Source organism: Oncorhynchus nerka, linkage group LG13, assembly GCF_034236695.1.
Source record: "Oncorhynchus nerka isolate Pitt River linkage group LG13, Oner_Uvic_2.0, whole genome shotgun sequence".
Taxonomy (NCBI): domain Eukaryota; kingdom Metazoa; phylum Chordata; class Actinopteri; order Salmoniformes; family Salmonidae; genus Oncorhynchus; species Oncorhynchus nerka.
This window is the reverse complement of record NC_088408.1, coordinates 48,260,552-48,283,828: the sequence shown is the minus strand read 5'-3', so window position 1 is coordinate 48,283,828 and position 23,277 is coordinate 48,260,552. Positions and strand designations below refer to the sequence as shown.

At 44.2% G+C, this 23,277-nt stretch overlaps 1 protein-coding gene across 8 annotated transcripts in view; it reads left to right on the top strand.

Annotated features, from left to right (window-relative positions):
* Positions 1-23,277, top strand: part of LOC115139611 (unconventional myosin-VI-like) — a 78,063-nt gene that overhangs the window by 27,823 nt on the left and 26,963 nt on the right. For all 8 annotated transcript variants that reach the window (XM_029677200.2, XM_029677198.2, XM_065026456.1 and 5 more), the window contains exons 12-23: positions 271-428; positions 683-774; positions 4,805-4,877; positions 15,755-15,882; positions 16,065-16,160; positions 16,466-16,636; positions 18,663-18,701; positions 18,999-19,092; positions 20,151-20,281; positions 20,402-20,479; positions 21,042-21,171; positions 22,373-22,463. In XM_029677200.2, coding sequence (XP_029533060.1) covers positions 271-428; positions 683-774; positions 4,805-4,877; positions 15,755-15,882; positions 16,065-16,160; positions 16,466-16,636; positions 18,663-18,701; positions 18,999-19,092; positions 20,151-20,281; positions 20,402-20,479; positions 21,042-21,171; positions 22,373-22,463 — 1,281 coding nt within the window. The remainder of the gene's footprint in view (positions 1-270; positions 429-682; positions 775-4,804; positions 4,878-15,754; positions 15,883-16,064; positions 16,161-16,465; positions 16,637-18,662; positions 18,702-18,998; positions 19,093-20,150; positions 20,282-20,401; positions 20,480-21,041; positions 21,172-22,372; positions 22,464-23,277) is intronic.

Below are 23,277 nucleotides of genomic sequence, written 5' to 3'. Positions count from 1 at the left end.
CGGACTACATGGTAGATTTTAGATTAGATATACTTAAATGTACTTTGCATGCAGAAAAGGCAAGTATTCAATTACAACATACAGTATGCTATTGAGCAGCTGCTTTTATCCAAAGCAACTGTCATGCTTGCATACGTTTTAGACATGTTTGGTCTTGGGAATCGAACCCGCTATGCTGGCGTTGCAGAGTACGGCGCTTGCAAAAACGGAGCTACAGAGGACCAGTGCTAGAAGGAGGAATTATGTGCTCTCTTTGTCTCTCCCTCCCAGGGTGCCATTGAAAGTGGAGCAGGCAAACAACGCGCGGGATGCCCTGGCCAAGGCTGTGTACAGCCGGCTGTTTGACCACGTGGTCACCAGGGTCAACCAGTGCTTCCCCTTCGACTCCTCCGCCAACTTCATCGGGGTTCTGGATATCGCAGGCTTCGGTCTGTATCCCCCCTATGTGCTATATCTATGTGATATATGATGTAGTAGTAAACGTTATTATCCCTCAGGCGGGAAATGGTTTTGCAGCGTAATTGTCCATAAAAACGACATCAAACAGACATTTCGCCATGGACATTATACACAACATAACACAAACCACACATTGCACACGCATGCTGGAGTTCATTAGTCGGAGACGGTGGTTTACAGCTGAAGTGTCTTTTTTTTTATGTCTTTTCATTTCCTCTTCCAGAGTACTTTGAGCACAACAGCTTTGAGCAGTTCTGCATCAACTACTGTAACGAGAAGCTGCAGCAGTTCTTCAACGAACGCATCCTGAAAGAGGTGAGAGCTTCTTCCACTGTGTCTGTAGACCCCGATGCCCCCTCTCGACTTAGCTGACATCCCAGCTGTCCAAGAGCTCAATCTCAAGTTGCCTTTCTGTGATTCCTACCATCCTATCTGCCTGGCCTCCTCCTCAACTGTGTTAGAGGGGAATGACCAAGGTCCCTCCCATTGGACCTTCTCCAATGCATCCTGAGAAGGAGAGAGGATGTGAGAAATCTAGGAAAGATGAACTGAGAACGAGGCCAGATGTTTGCAACAAGCAAAAGGAAACCTTGATTTTTATAAGATTCAGTTCTATTGGTTAGTGAACTTGCTAACGTAATGTATTATTGCTGGATAGCTATAATAGACTAAGCTTCTGCCCTCATAGACTTTATTTGAATACATTTGAGTCTCTGTTCTCTATTCTAATGGAGCAAATCTTATATACACTACCGTTCAAAATTTTGTGGACACTTGGAAATGTCTTTTTTTTTGTCCATTTAAAATAACATCAAATTGGTCAGAAATAGTGTTGACATTGTTAATGTTGTAAGTGACTATAGTAGCTGGAAACGGCTGATTTTAAAAATAAAATGATAGGCGTACAGGCCCATTATCAGCAACCATCACTCCTGTGTTCCAATGGCACGTGTGTTAGCTAATCCAAGTTTATCATTTCAAAAGGCTAATTGATCATTAGAAAACCCTTTTGCAATTATGTTAGCACAGCTGAAAACTGTGGTTCTGATTTAAAGAAGCAATAAAACTGGACCTTCAGGCTAGTTGAGTATCTGGAGCATCAGCATTTGTGGGTTCGATTACAGGCTCAAAATGTCCAGAAACAAAGCACTTCTGAAACTCGTCAGTCTGTTCTTGTTCTGAGAAATGAAGGCTATTCCATGTGAGAAATTGCCAAGAAACATAACGCTGTGAGGTCGACCAATTTTAAAAAAAAATGATTTTTCAAAGCCGATACTGATTAATCGGCCTATTTGTTTACAGTTGAAGTCGGAAGTTTACATACACCTTAGCCAAATACATTTTAAACTCAGTATTTCACAATTCCTGACATTTAATCCTAGTAAAAAATCCCTGTATTAGGTCAGTTAAGATCACCACTTTATTCTAAGAATGTGAAATGTCAGAATGATAGTAGATATTTATTTCAGCTTTTATTTCTTGCATCACATTCCCAGTGGGTCAGAACTTTACATACACTCAATTAGTATTTGTTAGCGTTGCCTTTAAATTGTTTAACTTGGGTCAAATGTTTCTGGTAGCCTTCCACAAGCTTCCCACAATAAGTTGGGTGAGTTTTGGCCCATTCCTCCTGACAGATCTGGTGTAACTGAGTCAGGTTTGTAGGCCTCCTTGCTCGCACACGCTTTTTCAGTTCTGCCTACAAATTTTCTATGGGATTGAGGTCAGGGCTTTGTGATGGCCACTCGAATACTTAGACTTTGTTGTCCTTAAGCCATTTTGCCACAACTTTGGAAGTATGCTTGGGGTCATTGTCCATTTTTGGAAAACCAATTTGCAACCAAGCTTTAACTTCCTGACTGATGTCTTGAGATGTTTCTTCAATATAGCCACAATTGTTCTCCCTCATGATGCCATCTATTTTGTGAAGTGCACCAGTCCCTCCTGTAGCAAAGCACCCCCACATGATTCTGCCACCCCCGTGCTTCACGGATGGGATGGTGTTCTTCGGCTTGCAAGCATCCCCCTTTTCCCTCCAAACATAAAGATGGTCATTATGGCCAAACAATTCTATTTTTGTTTCATCAGACCAGAGAACATTTCTCCAAAAAGTCTGATCTTTGTCCCCATGTGCAGTTGCAAACCGTAGTCTGGCTTTATTTATGGCAGTTTTGGAGCAGTGTCTTCTTTCTTGCTGAGCAGCGTTTCAGGTTATGCCGATATAGGACTTGTTTTACTGTAGAAATAGATACTTTTGTACCCATTTCCTCCAGCATCTTCACAAGGTCCTTTGCTGTTTTTCTGGAATTGATTTGCACTTTTCGCATCAAAGTACGTTCATCTCTAGGAGACAGAACGTGTCTCTTTTCTGAGTGGTATTGCGGCTGCGTTGTCCCATGGTGTTTATACTTGCGTACTATTGTTTTGTACAGATAAACCTGGTACCTTCAGGTGTTTGGAAATTGCTCCCAAGAATGAACCAGACTCGTGGAGGTCTACACATTTTTTTGCTGAGGTCTTGGCTGATTTATTTTGATTTTCCCATGTTGTCAAGCGGAAGAGGCACTGAGTTTGAAGGTAGACCTTGAAATACATCCACAGGTACACCTCCAATTGACTCAAATGATGTCAATTAGCCTATCAGAAGCTTCTAAAGCCATGACATAATTTTCTGGAATTTTCCAAGCTGTTTAATGGCACAGTCAACTTAGTTTATGTAATCTTCTGACCCACTGGAGTTGTGATACAGTGAAATCATCTGTTTAAACAATTGTTGGACAAATTACTTGTCATGCACGAAGTAGATGTCTTAATCGACTTGCCAAAACTATAGTTAAGTGGTTGAAAAAGTTTTAATGACTCCAACCTAAGTGTATGCAAATTAACTACTGACTTCTACTGTATATATATATATATTTGTAATAATAACAATTACAACAATACTGAATGAAGACCTTTATTTTAACTTAATATAACACAAATAAAATCAATTTAGTCTCAAATATATAATGAAACATGTTCATTTGGTTTAAATAATGCAAAAACTGTTGGAGAAGAAAGTAAAAGTGCAATGTAAAAAAGCTAATGTTCCTTGCTTAGAGAATGGGGACATATGAAAGCTGGTGACTCCTTTTAACATGAGTCGTCAATATTCCCAGGTAAGTTTTTAGGCTGGCAATACTAAAGTGCCTATAATCTCGGGAGTTGATAGGCTTGAAGTCATGAACAGAGCTATGCTTCAAGCATTGCGAAGAGCTGCTGGCAAATGCAGGAAAGCGCTTGTTCGAATGAATGTTTACGAGCTTGCTGCTGCTTACCACCGCTCAGTCAGACTGCTCTATGAAATATAAAATCATATACTTAATTCTAATAAACACACAGAAATATGAGCCTTAGTTTGCAGATTTGACACTATTAATGACCTATCAAAAACAAAACGTTTTGTTCTGAAAAATACAGAACCGTACCATATTATATCGAACAGGTGGCAACCCTAAGTCTATGTATTACTGTTACATGGCACAACCTTCAATGTTATGTCATAATTATGTAGGATTTTGGCAAATGAGTTAGTCTTTGTTAGGAAGAAATGGTCTTCGCACAGTTCATAACGAGCCAGGCGGCCCAAACTGCTGCATTATACCCTGACTCTGCTTGTGTTGAACGCAAGAAAAGTGACAATTTCCCTAGTTAATATTGCCTGCCAACATGAATGTCTTAACTAAATATGCAGGTGGTCAGCCTGCCACGCAGTTTCCTCGTGGATTGCAATGTAATCGTCCATACGCCGATTTACCGATTTTGGTAACTTGAAATCGGCCCTAATTAAGCGGCCATGCCGAATTTTTTTTTTTTTTTTGAGCCTGTAATTCGAACCCGCAAATGCTGATGCTCCACATACTAAACTAGTCTAAAGAAGGTCCAGTTTTATTGCTTCATTAATCAGAACAACAGTTTTCAGCTGTGCTAACATAATTGCCAAAGGGTTTTTTAATGCTCAATTAGCCTTTTGAAATTATATACTTGGATTAGCTAACACAACGTGCCATTGGAACACAGGAGTTATGGTTGCTGATAATGGGCCTGTACGCCTATGTAGATATTCCTTAATCTGCCGTTTCCAGCTACAATAGCCATTTATAACATTAACAATGTCGACACTGTATTTATGACCAATTTGTTGTTTTAATTGACAAATTGCTTTTCTTTCAAAAACAAACCCATTTCTAAGTGACCCCAAACTTTTGAACGGTAGTGTAAGTAAACAGACTGATTGTTTTCTGAATGTCACTATAAATGACATTACCAATGCTTGTTATTGGAACCGTTCTGTTTTGTATTCTAGGAACAAGAGCTGTATCAGAAGGAGGGTCTCGGAGTAAATGAGGTCCATTATGTCGACAATCAGGACTGCATAGGTTTGTCTCGTCTTCATATCATTACATGCACATCATTTCATCGGTTTACCCTACATACCGTATCCTCCGCCTAGTTTCCAGCGTTTTCCCCATGTTTTCTTCTCAATGTGTCGCCGTTCAATGTTCTTCTGACTGAAGATGTGTTTTGGCCTCCGTTTGCGTGGGAAGGTGGAATAGCTGTTTTCTCTGAGGTTACGCTTTTGAGCACACTACTCTTGACCCTGACCCCAAGTTATGTTTCATGGTCAACAGAAATAAAGCAGTTGATGGGAGGTAGATTGATTATGTTGCAGAGCACACCTAAACCCCTCTTTGAGCTATGTGTGGGGTACGGCGGCAGGATACCAGAGAGTGGAATGGAGGTGACCGGGGTTAACGCTAGGTAGAATTGGGTCTGCGTTTAAGAGAATCAGCCGTTGGTGCAAAGCATGCCCTGTAGACTCACTCTCTGAGAACAGACATTTTACTTTTTGTTCCATCAAATATTTTGGCCAGAAACGCCCAACCCTATATCACAATATTTAACTTTTTTTTTTTATAGTTTTATATTTTTTAATAGAACAGGTTATACATTTGCTTTAAGTAGTGCATGACCTTAGCATGGCAACACATACATTCTATGTGATTTCAATGAGTCTTTCTCAATACTGGTTGTTTTATACTGTTAAATCAAACTTCAAACAAATGTAATTCTCATAAATGTCTGCATTTCTTGCTCTCATTTTGAGATCATGTCCACAGTGCCACAAATGGCTGCATGATATGGGCAAAAAATTGAGGCCTTATTTTTAAACAAATGTTGCTATTGCTATTTGACTTGTGATTTCGATCAAAATACTTGGGTGAACTGTTGCAATCATGAAAATATATCTAATTATTATTTTAATTCTAGAGTTATAATATAATAATGGGCACTTTGAATAGTGTTTGACATGAAAAAGCCTGGGAGTTATTGTGACCGGTTAGGAAGTGTTGGTCAGCGTTTCCCAGCGGACCCTAATTAGATGTTAACTACGTTAATGTTTTCTCTAACTTGATCTAGCTAAAAATATTCCTGTCGGATTTAGAAGATGCTGTTGCATAAACAAAATGCTGACTGGTATCCGGCTGTATTAGCTAGCTATGTTTTTTTCAGTAAAAACTCAGTAAATGTTTTTAGCTAGCTAGCTTACTTGCGATTAGCAGCTAACATGATTTATTTTAGCCACTTATTTTAATTCGATTTTTTTAAACCTTTATTTAACTAGGCAAGTCAGTTAAGAACAAATTCTTATTTTCAATGACTGCCTAGGAACAGTGTGTTAACTGCGTTGTTGAGGGGGCAGAACGACATATAATTTTTACCTTGTCAGCTCGGGGATTCGACCTTGCAACCTTTCGGTTACTAGTCCAACACTAGCCACTAGGTTACCTGCCGCCACTTGCTAATAGACAAACTAGCTGTTTACACACAGTAAGAAACACAAACTAATAGTGTAATTATAGAACCCTTGTGGATTTATATTAAGATGCCAAGTGGAAAGAGGCATCGTTGTCAACACTTTGTTGCATCTGCTGCATTGACCATGCAGACTGAAGAGTGAAAGACGAGTGGTCTCGCGGTCCAAGCAACAACTGCGCTCCTTGAGTGACTAGGGGCGGGGAAAGAGAGAGGGGGAGACGGACGACTCAAGTAGTGGAGTGACCTATAAAAACGGACCTGTTACACAACACACGCACTCTACACACGTACACATGGATTTTGTGTTGATATGTGATAGTAGAGTAGTGGACTGGGGGCAGACACTTAACCTCTTACCTCTACCTGGGACGCTTGCGTCCCAACTAGAGCTCTGGAAATGCAAATGCGCTACGCTAAATGCTAATAGTATTAGTTAAAACTCAAAAGTTCATTAAAATACACATGCAGGGTATCAAATTAAAGCTACACTCGTTGTGAATCCAGGCAACAAGTCAGATTTTTAAAATGCTTTTCGGCGACAGCATGAGAAGCTATTATCTGATAGCATGCACCAATACACTACAACAGAAAAGCACAGCAGGGGACGTAAACAAAATAATTAGCATTTCGGCGTTACACAAACCGCACAATAAAATAGAAAACAGTCATTACCTTTCACCATCTTCTTTGTTGGCACTCCTAGATGTCCCATAAACACCATTGGGTCTTTATTTCGATTAAATCGGTCCATATAAAGCCAAGATATCGTTATATGTAGACTGTGTGATAAACGAAAAAAACAGCGATTTCACAACGTAACGTCATTTTTTAAAATTCAAAAAGTAGACGATAAACTTTCACAAAACACTTCGAAATACGTTTGTAATGCTACTTTAGGTATTAGTAAACGTTAATAAGCGATAAAAATCATCCGTAGGCGATGTATATATCATTAGCTGTCGTCTTGGAAAAAATTTCAGGAGAGAGCTCTTCCGGAATGATCTGGGTGGAGACCGGAGGTAAGCGGTGCCCCTCTTTCGGTTCAACCAAGAATCAAAGATGATTAAATTCACAAGATACTCGACTACATGGGGATGCTGTGGGAGTTGAATGCTCGGTCTTATCTAATTCGGCTCACTGTTAACAATTGCTGGAAGTGGCGCAAGGATATTTATTTCCATTTTCTGTGATCAGGTTTTCCTGCGCTTTCCGATGTAACGCACGTTATGTAATAGCCACAGTCGTGATTTAACCAATTTTAAAAACGTCCGAGGGTTTCCTATACACACATTCTAACCATATGAACGTACTATATTCCTGGCATGAGTAGCAGGGCGCTGAAATGTTGCGCGATTTTTAACAAAATGTTCAAAAAAGTAGTGTCGACTGAATAGGTTAATGTGTTGTAGATATGTGATGGTAGAGTAGGGGCCTGAGGGCAGACAATGTGTTGTAGATATGTGATAGTAGAGTAGTGGTCTGAGGGCAGACACTTAATGTGTTGTAGATATGTGATAGTAGAGTAGGGGCCTGAGGGCAGACAATGTGTTGTAGATATCTGATAGTAGAGTAGGGGCCTGAGGGCAGACACTTAATGTGTTTTGAAAAGTGATATGAAATGTAATATTTGTATCTAATGCTGCTGGATCCCAGGAAGACAGCAGCTAATGGGAATCTCTAATAAATATGCCACACTGCCATGTTTATTTGATCACATTTAGCAAACCAAACATTGAAATACCGCTATAGAAGGTAAAGTAAAAACCCAAACCGGTCTGTGCGTCAATACTGATGTCAAATTTGATTGGTCACATACACATATTTAGCATATGTTATTACGGGTGTAGCGAAATGTTTGTGTTCCCTAGCTCCAACAGTGCAGTAGTAATCTAACAGTTCACAACAATACACACACCTAAAAGTAAAAGAATGGAATTAAGAAATATATAAATATTAGATTGAGCAATGTCAGTGGCATTAACTACATTTAAGTCATTTAGCAGACGCTCTTATCCAGAGCGACTTACAAATTGGTGCATTCACCTTATGACATCCAGTGGAGCAGCCACTTTACAATAGTGCATCTAAATCTTTTAGGGGGGGGGGGGGTGAGAAGGATTACTTTACCCTATCCTAGGTATTCCTTAAAGAGGTGGGGTTTCAGGTGTCTCCGGAAGGTGGTGATTGACTCCGCTGTCCTGGCGTCGTGAGGGAGTTTTTGTTCCACCATTGGGGGGCCAGAGCAGCGAACAGTTTTGACTGGGCTGAGCGGGAACTGTACTTCCTCAGTGGTAGGGAGGCGAGCAGGCCAGAGGTGGATGAACGCAGTGCCCTTGTTTGGGTGTAGGGCCTGATCAGAGCCTGGAGGTACTGAGGTGCCGTTCCCCTCACAGCTCCGTAGGCAAGCACCATGGTCTTGTAGCGGATGCGAGCTTCAACTGGAAGCCAGTGGAGAGAGAGGAGGAGCGGGGTGATGTGAGAGAACTTGGGAAGGTTGAACACCAGACGGGCTGCGGCGTTCTGGATGAGTTGTAGGGGTTTAATGGCACAGGCAGGGAGCCCAGCCAACAGCGAGTTGCAGTAATCCAGACGGGAGATGACAAGTGCCTGGATTAGGACCTGCGCCGCTTCCTGTGTGAGGCAGGGTCGTACTCTGCGGATGTTGTAGAGCATGAACCTACAGGAACGGGCCACCGCCTTGATGTTAGTTGAGAACGACAGGGTGTTGTCCAGGATCACGCCAAGGTTCTTAGCGCTCTGGGAGGAGGACACAGTGGAGTTGTCAACCGTGATGGCGAGATCATGGAACGGGCAGTCCTTCCCGGGAGGAAGAGCAGCTCCGTCTTGCCGAGGTTCAGCTTGAGGTGGTGATCCGTCATCCACACTGATATGTCTGCCAGACATGCAGAGATGCGATTCGCCACCTGGTCATCAGAAGGGGGAAAGGAGAAGATTAATTGTGTGTCGTCTGCATAGCAATGATAGGAGAGACCATGTGAGGTTATGACAGAGCCAAGTGACTTGGTGTATAGCGAGAATAGGAGAGGGCCTAGAACAGAGCCCTGGGGACACCAGTGGTGAGAGCACGTGGTGAGGAGACGGATTCTCGCCACGCCACCTGGTAGGAGCGACCTGTCAGGTAGGACGCAATCCAAGCGTGGGCCGCGCCAGAGATGCCCAACTCGGAGAGGGTGGAGAGGAGGATCTGATGGTTCACAGTATCGAAGGCAGCCGATAGGTCTAGAAGGATGAGAGCAGAGGAGAGAGAGTTAGCTTTAGCAGTGCGGAGCGCCTCCGTGATACAGAGAAGAGCAGTCTCAGTTGAATGACTAGTCTTGAAACCTGACTGATTTGGATCAAGAAGGTCATTCTGAGAGAGATAGCGGGAGAGCTGGCCAAGGACGGCACATTCAAGGGTTTTGGAGAGAAAAGAAAGAAGGGATACTGGTCTGTAGTAGTTGACATCGGAGGGATCGAGTGTAGGTTTTTTCAGAAGGGGTGCAACTCTCGCTCTCTTGAAGACGGAAGGGACGTAGCCAGCGGTCAGGGATGAGTTGATGAGCGAGGTGAGGTAAGGGAGAAGGTCTCCGGAAATGGTCTGGAGAAGAGAGGAGGGGATAGGGTCAAGCGGGCAGGTTGTTGGGCGGCCGGCCGTCACAAGACGCGAGATTTCATCTGGAGAGAGAGGGGAGAAAGAGGTCAGAGCACAGGGTAGGGCAGTGTGAGCAGAACCAGCGGTGTCGTTTGACTTAGCAAACGAGGATCGGATGTCGTCGACCTTCTTTTCAAAATGGTTGACGAAGTCATCTGCAGAGAGGGAGGAGGAGGGGGAGGAGGATTCAGGAGGGAGGAGAAGGTGGCAAAGAGCTTCCTAGGGTTAGAGGCAGATGCTTGGAATTTAGAGTGGTAGAAAGTGGCTTTAGCAGCAGCGACAGAAGAGGAAAATGTAGAGAGGAGGGAGTGAAAGGATGCCAGGTCCGCAGGGAGGCGAGTTTTCCTCCATTTCCGCTCGGCTGTCCGGAGCCCTGTTCTGTGAGCTCGCAATGAGTCGTCGAGCCACGGAGCGGGAGGGGAGGACCGAGCCGGCCTGGAGGATAGGGGACATAGAGAATCAAGGGATGCAGAAAGGGAGGAGAGGAGGGTTGAGGAGGCAGAATCAGGAGATAGGTTGGAGAAGGTTTGAGCAGAGGGAAGAGATGATAGGATGGAAGAGGAGAGAGTAGCGGGGGAGAGAGAGCGAAGGTTGGGACGGCGCGATACCATCCGAGTAGGGGCAGTGTAGGAAGTGTTGGATGAGAGCGAGAGGGAAAAGGATACAAGGTAGTGGTCGGAGACTTGGAGGGGAGTTGCAATGAGGTTAGTGGAAGAACAGCATCTAGTAAAGATGAGGTCGAGCGTATTGCCTGCCTTGTGAGTAGGGGGGAAGGTGAGAGGGAGAGGTCAAAAGAGGAGAGGAGTGGAAAGAAGGAGGCAGAGAGGAATGAGTCAAAGGTAGACGTGGGGAGGTTAAAGTCGCCCAGAACTGTGAGAGGTGAGCCGTCCTCAGGAAAGGAGCTTATCAAGGCATCAAGCTCATTGATGAACTCTCCGAGGGAACCTGGAGGGCGATAAATGATAAGGATGTTAAGCTTGAAAGGGCTGGTAACTGTGACAGCATGGAATTCAAAGGAGGCGATAGACAGATGGGTAAGGGGAGAAAGAGAGAATGACCACTTGGGAGAGATGAGGATCCCGGTGCCACCACCCCGCTGACCAGAAGCTCTCGGGGTGTGCGAGAACACGTGGGCGGACGAAGAGAGAGCAGTAGGAGTAGCAGTGTTATCTCTGGTGATCCATGTTTCCGTCAGTGCCAAGAAGTCGAGGGACTGGAGGGAGGCATAGGCTGAGATGAACTCTGCCTTGTTGGCCGCAGATCGGCAGTTCCAGAGGCTACCGGAGACCTGGAACTCCACGTGGGTCGTGCGCGCTGGGACCACCAGATTAGAGTGGCCGCGGCCACGCGGTGTGGAGCGTTTGTATGGTCTGTGCAGAGAGGAGAGAACAGGGATAGACAGACACATAGTTGACAGGCTACAGAAGAGGCTACGCTAATGCAAAGGAGATTGGAATGACAAGTGGACTACACGTCTCGAATGTTCAGAAAGTTGAGCTTACGTAGCAAGAATCTTATTGACTAAAATGATTAAAAATGATACATTACTGCTGAAGTAGGCTAGCTGGCAGTGGCTGCGTTGTTGATTCGGGGGCTAGCTGGCTAGCTAGCAGTGTTGATTACGTTGCGTTAAAAGAACGACAATAGCTGGCTAGGTAACCTAGAAAATCGCTCTAGACTACACAATTATCTTTGATACAGAGACGGCTATGTAGCTAGCTATGTAGACGGTGGGCGTTAGCTAGCTGGCTAGCTGCTGGGCAGATAGCAGTGTAGACTGCGTTAGGACGACGAAATACGATAATTACGCAATTATCTTTGATACAAAGACTGCTATGTAGCTAGCTAAGAAGAAATTGCTAAGATTAGACAAATCAAACCGTTGTACTATAATGAAATGTAATGAAAAGTTATACTACCTGCAGACCGAAGTGCAGATGCGACTGCTCGCTCTCGATGCTGCAGCTGTAGAACTGCCTAGACAGCGAATATGTATGCCCGCGGGCCTCTTGCCTAAGCACTCCCTAGGTGCCTTCCCCTTCCCCCCAACTCTCAGCAGTGAACTCCCAGCAAAATCAACCTCTATCAAAATCTCTCTGCAATGACCTCCCAGAGGCCTCCCAGAAATACAACCGGTATAGACCTTAGCAGGAAATGCTTACTTACAAGCCCTTAACCAACAATGGAGTTCAAGAAAAAGTTCAAATATTTATTAAATTAAGTAAAGAACATTTATTTTTATTTTATCTAAAAGTAACAAGAAAACTACATAACAATAACTAGGCTATATACATGGGGTTCCGGTACCGAGTCGATGTGTGGGGGTACAGGTTAGTCAAGGTCATTTGTAAAGTGACAATGCGTAGATAATAAATAACGAGCAGCAGTATTGTAAAACAAACGGGGGGGGTCATCAATGTAAATAGTCTGGTGGCCATTTGATTAATTGTTCAGTAGTCTTATGGCTTGGGGGTAGAAGCTGTTAAAGAGCCTTTTGGTTCTAGACTCGGTACTGCTTGCCGTGCGGTAGCAGAGATGAGTCTGATTAGGGTGACTGAAGTCTGACAATTATCCCCTGACACTCAGATTGTCAGTAACGTGTGCACCAAGGAACTTAACTTCCCACCTTCTCCACTGCAGTCCTGTCGATGTGGATAGGGGCGTGCTCCCTCTGCTGTTTCCTGAAGTCCACGATCAGCGCCTTTGTTTATTTGATGTTGAGTGAGAGGTTATTTTCCTGGCACAACTCTCCCAGTGCCCTCACCTCCACCCTGTAGGCTCTCGTCATTGTTGGTAATCAGGCCTACTGCTGTGTCATCTGCAAACTTGATGATTGAGTTGGAGACATGCGTGGCCACGCAGTCACAGGGAGTACAGAAGGGGGCTGAGCATGCACCCTTGTGGGGCCCTTGTGTTGAGGATCAGCAAAGTGGAGGTGTTTCCTACCTTCACCACCTGGGGGTGGCCCATCAGGAAATCCAAGACCCAGTTACACAGGGCGGGGTTCAGACCCAAGGCCCCGAGCTTAATGGTGAGCTTGGAGGGTACTATTGGGTTGAATGCTGGGTGGTGTGCAGTGCGATGGTGATTGCATCGCCTGTGGATCTATTGAGGTGGTAAGCAAATTGAAGTGGGTCTAGGGTGTCTAGTAAGGTAGAGGTGATATGATCCTTAACTAGCCTATTAAAGCACTTAATGATGAAAGAAGTGAGTGCTATGGGGCGATAGTCATTTAGTTCAGTTTGTTCCTGTACCCAAGAAATGGTGGCCATCTTGAAGCGAGTGTGGACAGCAGACTGGGATAGGGAGAGATTGAATATGTCCGTTAACACTGCAGCCAGCTTGTCTGCGCATGCTCTGAGGACGCGGCTAGGGATGCCGGGCCGGCAGCCCTGCGAGGGCTAACAAGCTTAAACGTCTTACTCATGTCGGCCACGGAGAAGGAGAGCCCACAATCCTTGGTAGCACTGTGTTAAAGCGGGCAAAGGAGGTGTTTATCTTGCCCGGAAGCAAGACGTCGGTGTCCACGATGTGGCTGGTTTTCCCCTTGTAGTCCGTGATTGTCTGTGGACCCTGCCACATTCATCTCGTGCCTGAGCCGTTGAATTGCGACTACACTTTGTCTGTCGTTTAGCCTGTTTGATTGCGTTACTGAGGGAATAACTACACTGTTTGTATTCTGCCGTTTTCCCAGTTACCTTGCCACGGTTAAATGCGGTGGTTCACGCTTTCAGTTTTGCGCAAATGCTGCCATCTGTCCACTGTTTCTGGTTTGGGTAGGTTTTAATAGTCACAGTGGGTACATTATTTCCTATACACTTCCTGATGAACTCAGTCACTGAATCCGTGTATTCGTCTAAGGGACGGTCTATTGTGATTCTAATGCCTGTGCTTTTGCAGCATTGCGAAATCCAGAGAATATGCCAATTTGTGCTTTTGTTTGTTTTGTATTTATGTTTTACCTTTTTTATTTAACTAGTCAAGTCAGTTAAGAACAAATTCATCTATACAATGAATAGGAACTGTGGGTTAACTGCGGCAGAACGACAGATTTTTACCTTGTCAGCTCGGGGATTCGATCTAGCAACCTTGCGGTTACTGGCCCAACGCTCTAACAAGTTTTGTAGAGTCACAAGCTTGATTTAATTGCGTGCTACAAATATGGGACCAAATACTAAATGTTGGACTACTTTAATACACATATACAGTAACTGAATTTGTCCCAATGCTTTTGGTCCCCTAAAATGGGGGGGGGGGGGGGGGGGAGAGACACTATGTACAAAAGGGTGCTGTAATTTCTAAATGGTTCACCCGGTATGGATGGAAATACCTTCAAATTAAAGCTGACAGTCTGCACTTCATAGTTGTTTGTATCATTTCAAATCCGAAGTGCTGGAGTACAGAGACAAAGCAACAAAACATGGGTCACTGTCCCAATACTTTTGGAGATCTCTATCTCTTACACCTTCAGTGCAGTGCTTCCGCTGCAATCATTTTGCTGTGGCGTTGCGCCACGGAAACATCATTGCCGCCACAACAAAAATATATGGAACATGAAAGGCGCACTTTCATGTTCTACTTTGAAGATGCTAGAAGAGCACAGACTTTTCCTCTGCAAACAAAATGACTAATGAATAGAGAAATCTGACAACCCCATAGTAAAATATTATATCTATTGACCTAGTTGGCTTGTTGTGCGTTCTAATGCAAGATAAATATTCCTCAAGGCGCATTCAAGTTGCAAGTGCCATTGGGAGGGAAACATGTGTTCTGTCAGTCAAGGCACAACGATTCATAAAGCTGTTTTAATGGCCTTTGTTAAAAGGAGGGGGATCCCAGCTTTGTGTTTATTATGGATCCCCATTAGCTACTGCGAAGGCAGCAGTTACTCTTCCTGGGGTCCAGCAAACATTTAAGGCAGTAATATACATTATGATACAATTTTAAAACATTAAAATACATTTTACATCAAATTTCACAGTACATTAAGTGTGTGCCCTCCAGCTACTGCTCTACTAACCACAACACACAATTCAGGTGTGTGTGTGTGTGTGACTCAGTTCCTCACTGTTCCGTAAGGTGTAATGTGATTTGACTGCTTATGTGAGTTACTTGATGTGGAATAGAGTTAAATGTAGTACGGTGCGCCTCCCATAGTCTGTTTTGGACTTGGGGACTGTGAAGAGACCTCTGGTGGCATGTCTTGTGGGTTATGCATGGGTGTCCGAGCTGTGTGCTATTAGGGCTGGGCGGGTATACCGTATTTTACAATATACCGGTATTGATGCTTGGACCAGTTTTGGTTTCTTTACATTCTGTAACGGTATTTGAATGTTTGATTTGTTAAACGTGATATGCCGTGTTTCCATTTGTATAGTTTTCTACTTGAGTCCTCTCTCTCCGCTCTCTCTCTCCATGCCGCTGTCCGTACAGACCTAGCCCGGAGCGCATTTGTTCCTTGAAAACGAGACACTTGCGTTCAGTGTGCATGGTCAATGCAGCACATACAATGCTCATAGGAGGTGGACATTATATTTTAGGTTGTGGCAGCATCGTTTTATTTACATTTTGTAGTAGAATGTCCCTTTTAAAAAGTCACCAGAACTGAGCTTCTCAGTGGCCCTGGGCATGGCTGGACTACCACATTTGGTAATCCAGCCCTGGGCTATACAAAGACTAAACCCCTAAGGAGATACAGGAAGCAACAGTATAGCTCAAACTGAAATATGATTGGATATAGTCATTTTGGGATACCTTGACCTTTTGACCTCTGTCTGTTTACAGACCTTGTGGAGGCCAAGCTGGTGGGCATCTTGGACATCCTGGATGAAGAAAATCGTCTACCTCAGCCAAGCGACCAGCACTTTGCAGAGACCGTACACAACAAGCACAAGAACCACTTCCGACTAACCGTGAGCTTTAACTTTAATCAGGATTCTTGTCCTTTCTGTCTGTTATAGGCTGTGTGTGTGTGTGTGAATTTTAGCATGTGTAAAGTAATTTGTGTTTCTTTTAAGCCATTTGAAAGGTCATGCTTCAGTGGTTGTATTTGTTTCACTTATTTAAAACGGATGGTGTGTGATGCATCCCTCAGGTGCCCAGGAAATCCAAGCTGCAAGTCCACAGGAACGTGAGGGATGACGAGGGATTCATTGTCAGACACTTTGCAGGAGCGGTGTGCTATGAGACAGTATGTTCCAAGTTCACACACAATGACTCAGCATGATGTCTGAAGGCAAAAAAAACATTACACCTTTTTTAATGATTTTTATCATGTATATTTATGTTACCCACCATATCCTTGTGGTAGGCCTATACTGCAGCATCGCCCACCAAACATTCTCCTGCTTTGAAACCTGCACAAACCCAGCAGGTGGAACTCAAAGCATGTTTATTTTGATTTAAGTGCCCCACTTATCTTCCCAAGCAGAGTAGCCTTTTTCTGAACGGGGTACTTCTGCATCTTCAAGGTTGTACATTTTCTCTGAATTGCAGACCAAGTTTGTGGAGAAGAACAATGATGCGCTGCACATGTCCCTGGAGTGCCTGGTGAGTGAGTCTAAAGACCGGTTCATCCGGGATCTCTTTGAGAACTCCAACAACGCCAAGGACTCTAAACAGAAGGCAGGCAAACTCGGCTTCATCAGCGTCGGCAACAAATTCAAGGTGAGGACGAATGTTATGACCACGCTTTTTATGACCACGCTTTTTATGACCACACTTTATTCTTATGCTGCTTAACATGGTAGGTATCCCAAAAGGCACCTTATTCCCTATATAGTGCACTACTTTTGACCAGGGCCCATAGGGCTCTGGTCAAAAGCAATGCACCATATAGGGAATAGGGTGCCATTTGGGATGCACCCACCGTTGCCTATGTTCATGTATGTTAATCCTGTGTTTTTATAGGCAAAACAGTAGCATCAAGGCTACATGTTTACTTTATGGTCATAACAGTCATGTTCTTCCTTACTCTATGCTAAGTGATATTGATCCTGTGAGAAGTGTTATTATATTAATAATTATTAAGTGAAATCCGAGGGAAATATTTTGTCATGTTAATAGACATTTCTTGTTAGCTGTCACGGAACTGCACTGCACCTAGACAGTGGAGAGAAGCAGAAAGGTTAAGGGCACAAAGAGCGTAACAAAAAGTTATTGCAATTTTAGAGGGCTTGAACAGGATTCTCGGTTGCATAATGTGTTTTGAAGGTGTTGTCTGATTTGAATCTACCTTTCGTTTAGTTTCCACAGAGTTCGTGTTCTCTCTCTCTTGTTACCTGTGGTGTTCTTCCTAATGCCTCTCCCTCCCACTGTTCCTCCTCCACTGTTCCTCCTCCTTCTGTATCTCCATCCTTTGCCTATCCCCCCCCCATCATAGCTGTGATTTAAAGTTGTGTAGTGAGAGGGAGAAATACAGACAGGAAAAGCAGAAACGTAGGGGGGGTAAAAATCAATCGTGAAGACTCGTAGAAACAGCCAGGGAAATAAGGTAACTCGTCTTGTGCTGTTGTGTGTGACGAATCCCACAATGCATCAGTGAATAATGCAGTGAACGCCCTGCTGTTCTCCAGCTAACCGCTTCCAGCCACCCCCTGTCCCCTCCCTCCCCAGTCTAGTCTCTGTGCTGCCTCCCTGCACAATTTGTCCCCTGCAACACAACATGCATACTTTGGGTTTGAATCTGAATTCAGCCCACGGCAAACACTTGCTAATGATATCTGGATGTTGGCAGCTTTCAATTCCAATCATTCGAAAAGTTATTCATATCAGTATCGCCGGTGTAGTGTCAATATTTTTGCAACTGCGAGATCCATAGCTTGTAGGATCAGATCAGTCTTTACTGACAGGATCAATGACCATCGATCCAATTACGATGCCTCATTGAAATTCTGACAAGTACAAGACTTATGTGCATTCCAGTTGGCAGTTGCTTCCCAATATGACTGCCTGCCAAGCAGCTACTGTAAATATTATGCCGCTACTGTAAATAAGGCAGCTACTTTAGAAATAGTGATATAGATCAGTCTTTGAGCTAGACTAAGGCCTGATCACTGATGCAGTTTAGTACCTGTCAAGGTGAGATAGAAAGCGTTAGCAGCTGATTATATGGGTGGGTGTATGAATATGAATGTCCCACTGGTGGTCCCTAGAGCAATCAAATTCTGTTAAACACAGCTCTTTGCAGACTAGGGTTGCAAAATTCCCAGGTTTTCCAGAAATACTGGTTGGATAATTCCTGAAACCCAGGAATTCATTTGAACTGGGATTTCTGAGAAACCTGGACCAGTTGGGTAAGTTACAGGGGACTTGCAACAAGAGCTCTAGAACATTGAACGAGAGGGGCCAGCAAGCGGTTGTCTGTCTGTCTCTGTCTGCCATCCTACAATGCGTTCCTCCGTCTGTCTGTTCCTGTGGTCCTACCGGGGTTGTATTTAGATCCGTTTGCATGAATTACATTAAAACAGAATCTCTTGTTTTAGTTACAATGCGCTTCAACAATAAAACGCGTGGTTCCACAGCTGTACTGTTGCTTATTAAGTAGCTGTTGATTCGGAGTTTTGGGGCAGGTGAGCTGGAGGCAGAGAGCGAGCGCGTTTAGTAAGCATGTGTTCATGTCGTCTTAGACTAGACAGGCCTGTCGGTGTCACTAAACAAAGGTTCTTTCTTTTTCTTTTTTTTACCTCTACAGACCCAGCTGAACATTCTACTGGAGAAGCTTCGTAGCACGGTTAGTATTTACTACAGTGCTCAACGATTTACTGCTTCACCCCACTCACAGGGCATCTAACTTGAGCTGAGATCAGGTCTCCTATAATATAACTTTATCGATCTCCCAGGGAAATGTTTTCTTTTGTAAGTGTCTGATGCCTAAGCCGATGTCCAACCAATCTGGGTCACCAAAGAAGTGCGCTGTGGCCATCTTCAGTGTGGCTGCTTGCTGTCAGGGCTTAACAGCTTGAAATTGCATATAGAAACACTTCAATTGAATAGGGTCTTTATGATTCTCTCTATCTCACCCCCCCAGGGCTCCAGTTTCATCCGCTGTATCAAGCCCAATCTGAAGATGGTTAGCCACCAGTTTGAAGGGGCCCAGATCCTCTCCCAGCTGCAGTGCTCAGGTCGGTCTGTGTGTGTATATATATATATAGTGCTAAAGAGAAGGACTAATCAACTTGGCACCCTAGTCCTTATGTGCCCTGGTCAAAAGTAGTGCACTATAAAGAGAATAGGGTGCCATTTAACACACACTCTACATTGGTGTTGGATGACGATGAGTTTCCCTTACCGCACTGTAAAGCGTTAATTATTCATTTGTTTATATTTAACTTGCGTACAACTACACTGGGAGACATGACTACAGATGTGGATTTTGAATCTGCCCGAAAGCAATCAAATGTAAAATGACCGGTGTGACATCAGTTTACTTTTCTCTCCAGAAATTGGCACACAATTACAGTTGACGAGCTACTGTATAGCATCTACGTTTCTGCTTGTTCATCACAAGTTCCTACCAGTGACCTGAACTTAACAGTGACCAGTTCCACAGCAATCCTCTTCGACCTAGATGGTTTTATGTGGGGGGGCCCCGCTGGGGACAACAGCCAAGAGCTGTTCTACTTTAGTGTTTTCTGAACTTTCCTCTTTCTTGGACCTTTTAAACTAAAGGCTGCTAGGCAAATGAAATGTCCCATTCTCCTGGTAAACTTGCATATTGCATTTGACATGCTTTTCTTCTGTGTCCTTGGAGATGCCAGATTATATATATATTTTTTTTAATCTACACGAACTCATTAGTGATCCCACAGATAAAGGGCGAGACTCTGTGCCAGTTCTCTGAGTTTAAGTACAAATGGTAGTGCATTAACTATATTGAGTGGGTGATTGACTCCGCAAACGTTAGTTTGATACATTGGAAGAATGAGTCGGAGAAATGTGTGTTGAAGTTTACCTCTGACTGAACAGGAGAAGATTGAAGCTTTAACTATGGTTTTACAATACATTTAAATGGTGTGTCACGCCTCAACTTCTGATGCAACATTTGATTCTTTAAGGTTATTTGATGCATCGTTCGGGGGAAAAAATTCCCCCTTCGACAATAAAGATGCCTTTAGTTACAAGTGCCAAGATGTTGTGTTCTCTCTTTGGCCTGGAGTGACCCCTATGTATGTCTGTGTAGGAATGGTGTCTGTGCTAGATCTCATGCAGGGAGGCTTCCCCTCCAGAGCGCCATTCCATGAGCTCTACAACATGTACAAGCAGTACATGCCTGCCAAGCTGACTCGCCTGGACCCAAGACTCTTCTGCAAGGTCAGTGCCTCATGGCACACACACACACACACACACACTGGCCCTGCTCTGGGCTCCTCTACAAACACAGTTTGGACATGTTGATATGACATGTATTGACGTCTTGTATTTGCACTGCAGGCTTTATTCAAAGCGCTGGGTCTGAATGAGAACGACTACAAGTTTGGGCTGACCAGAGTGTTCTTCAGACCTGGGAAGGTGAGAACTCCACGATCTGTCTCTGTGCTGTTGTCATTGCGCTGGTTCTCATCATTACGATGTTCCTCTGACTGAATCCACTTCAAAGGAATCCGCATTAGTCATTTGACTATGAGGGGAAAGGGATTTTGATAATAAGCCATCTAATAAGCCACTGTGGGTATTCATTTCTGCACCAGATGAATTGGTCAGTGATGTTAAATGTGCAGTTTGGCATTTCACATTGAAGCTCTGTAGTTTGGTGCTTATGAGTAAATCAATATGTTATCCTCTATTGACCCTGACCAGACAGGAACTGCTGTTATGGCTTTGAATTAATATATCCACCCGCTATTGTCATCTCCACTGAGCAGGGAACATCCGCATACTGATGGCTGTTTTAGAGGGGAAAGTGCCTTTGACTGCTCTATTCTCTCTCCCCACCCGTGTCTGCCTCCTCTCTCTCCCCACCCGTGTCTGCCTCCTCTCTCTCCCCACCCGTGTCTGCCTCCTCTCTCTCCCCACCCGTGTCTGCCTCCTCTCTCTTTCTCTCTCTCTCTCTCCCCACCCGTCCTCACCTCAGTTTAAGGAGTTTGATCAGATCATGAAGTCTGACCCTGACCACCTGGCAGAGCTGGTCAAGAAGGTCAACCAGTGGCTCATCTGCAGCCGCTGGAAGAAGGTCCAGTGGTGTTCCCTCTCTGTCATCAAATGTGAGTAACATCCTGCTACCTACCACATCACCATTATACACCAGGGCCTGTATTCTCAAAGTGTAAGAGTGCTGATCTAGGGACAGTTTTCCCAATTAAGTCATAATGAATTAAATTATATGGACAGGGGGGACCTGATCATAGATCAGCTCGCCTATGCTGATATGTTTTGTGAACACGTGTTTTAGGAGACAAATGGTTTAAAGTGACTTGCACCAGTTGCTCCGACCCAATTCTGACCATAAAACGCCAACTGGCTCTGGCCATCTGTTTTGTGTGGCGATGTCCTCTGATATAATCAGTCCGCCTCATAAAACTCTCAAATCAGTCACTTTAAACCTCTTCATCCTGGACCAAGATATTGCTTTTTCCTCCATTACTCTAACGTGCTGTGGGGACGTGTTGGCAGACCGTTCACCTCAGTCCTTCAGATATGATCTATTACCTGCCCAGACAGTATACACTGGGTGTACAGAACATGAGGAACCCCTGCTCTTTCCGTGACATGGACTGACAGTGTAGCTGAAGGGGAGGAGACCGGTTAAAGAAGGATTTTTACGCCTTGAGACATGGATTGTGTATGTGTGTCATTCAGAGGGTGAATGGGAAAGACAAAATATTTAAGTGCCTTAGAACTGTGAAGTAGGTGCCAGGCGCACTGATTTGAGTGTGTCAAGAACTGCACCGCTGCTGGCTTTTTCAAGCTCAACAGTTTTCCCGTGTGTGTCAAGGATGGTCCACCAACATCCAACTTGACAAAACTCTGGGAGTCATTGGAGTCAACATGGCCCAACATCCCCGTGGAAAGCTTTCGACACCTTGTAGAGTCCATGCCCTGACGAATTGAGTCTTCTGAGTGCAAAAGGTGGATGGTACTCAATATTACACTCCTTGTTTGTGTCCCAAATGGCACCCTATCCCCTAGGTAGTGCATAGGGCTCTGGTCAAAAGTAGTGCACTAATAAGGGAATAGGGTGACTTTTGGAACATGCACTCAGTCGCACATAGTCTTTGACCCATTGGATTTACTTCTCACTGAGACAACATTTCCATAAAGTCTGCTCTTTCTGTGTGAATTACCACTGGAGTGTACTGTGCAGCGTGTCCCCTATTTTCATTTAGCAGCGGCGCGCCACATGTCTGGGCTCTCGTTGTCATTCTCTTTCTCTCCTCTCTTTCTCACGCTCCATGTCTCCCACAGTGAGGAATAAGATGATGTACCGCGCCAGTGCCTGCATCAAGATGCAGAAGACGGTGCGCATGTGGCTGTGCAGGAGGAAGCACAAGCCCCGGTGGGTATCCTCTAATACCCCTCTCTTCCTCATTATACTGCACTTTCACAGCTCAGGGGTGCCAGGCTGCTTAGCACATGATGCATGCATCTCCACGGAGACTGTCTTATCTGTACCAGCTGGTGCCACAGGACTGTCTTATTACCTTTGTAAAGCTCCAGGAGATCTGTACTGATTACCACAGAGCCCGGTTGCATGAAACACCTTCAGTTACTTCTCCCTTCCCTTTAATTGTCCTTAACTTTAAGTCCGTTGCACCGAACGTTTTAAGGTGAAGTCCCCCCTTAAATTAAGTGGAAGTTAATTGTACCCGTGAGGTCCCTTAACGGCTTCATTCAGTATGGATATCAAATGTACACAGTATTTGTGGAGGGGAATGTTGCTTTCATCTCTTCTGGTTCCCAAAGGAAAACATCATCAACCAGCTAGCTAAACAGTGGAAGGTGCACAATCCATGGCTACAAAGCTAACTGGCTCGTTAGGTATAGGTACTCTGTAAGCTAGCTTGACGTACTAGAAAGCCATATAAAAAGTAACAAGAAACATGGTTTATTATCTTCTGAAGCAATTTGGTTGTCCTGTCTTGATTGTAGATCTCTTTGACGAGACGTTTAGTGAGTGAATCAGGTCGTGTCCATGGTAGCCAGATACTCTTTCTGCCAAACATGCCTTCAAACCACCGTAAAACCCCTTAAGTATGCCCCTACCTAAGGAGATATTTGATATTTAAACAATTCCCTTAGGTAGGGGAACATTATTCCTTAAGGTAAACCCTAAAGGTGTTTTATACAACCGGACCCAGAGCTTCTAGGTG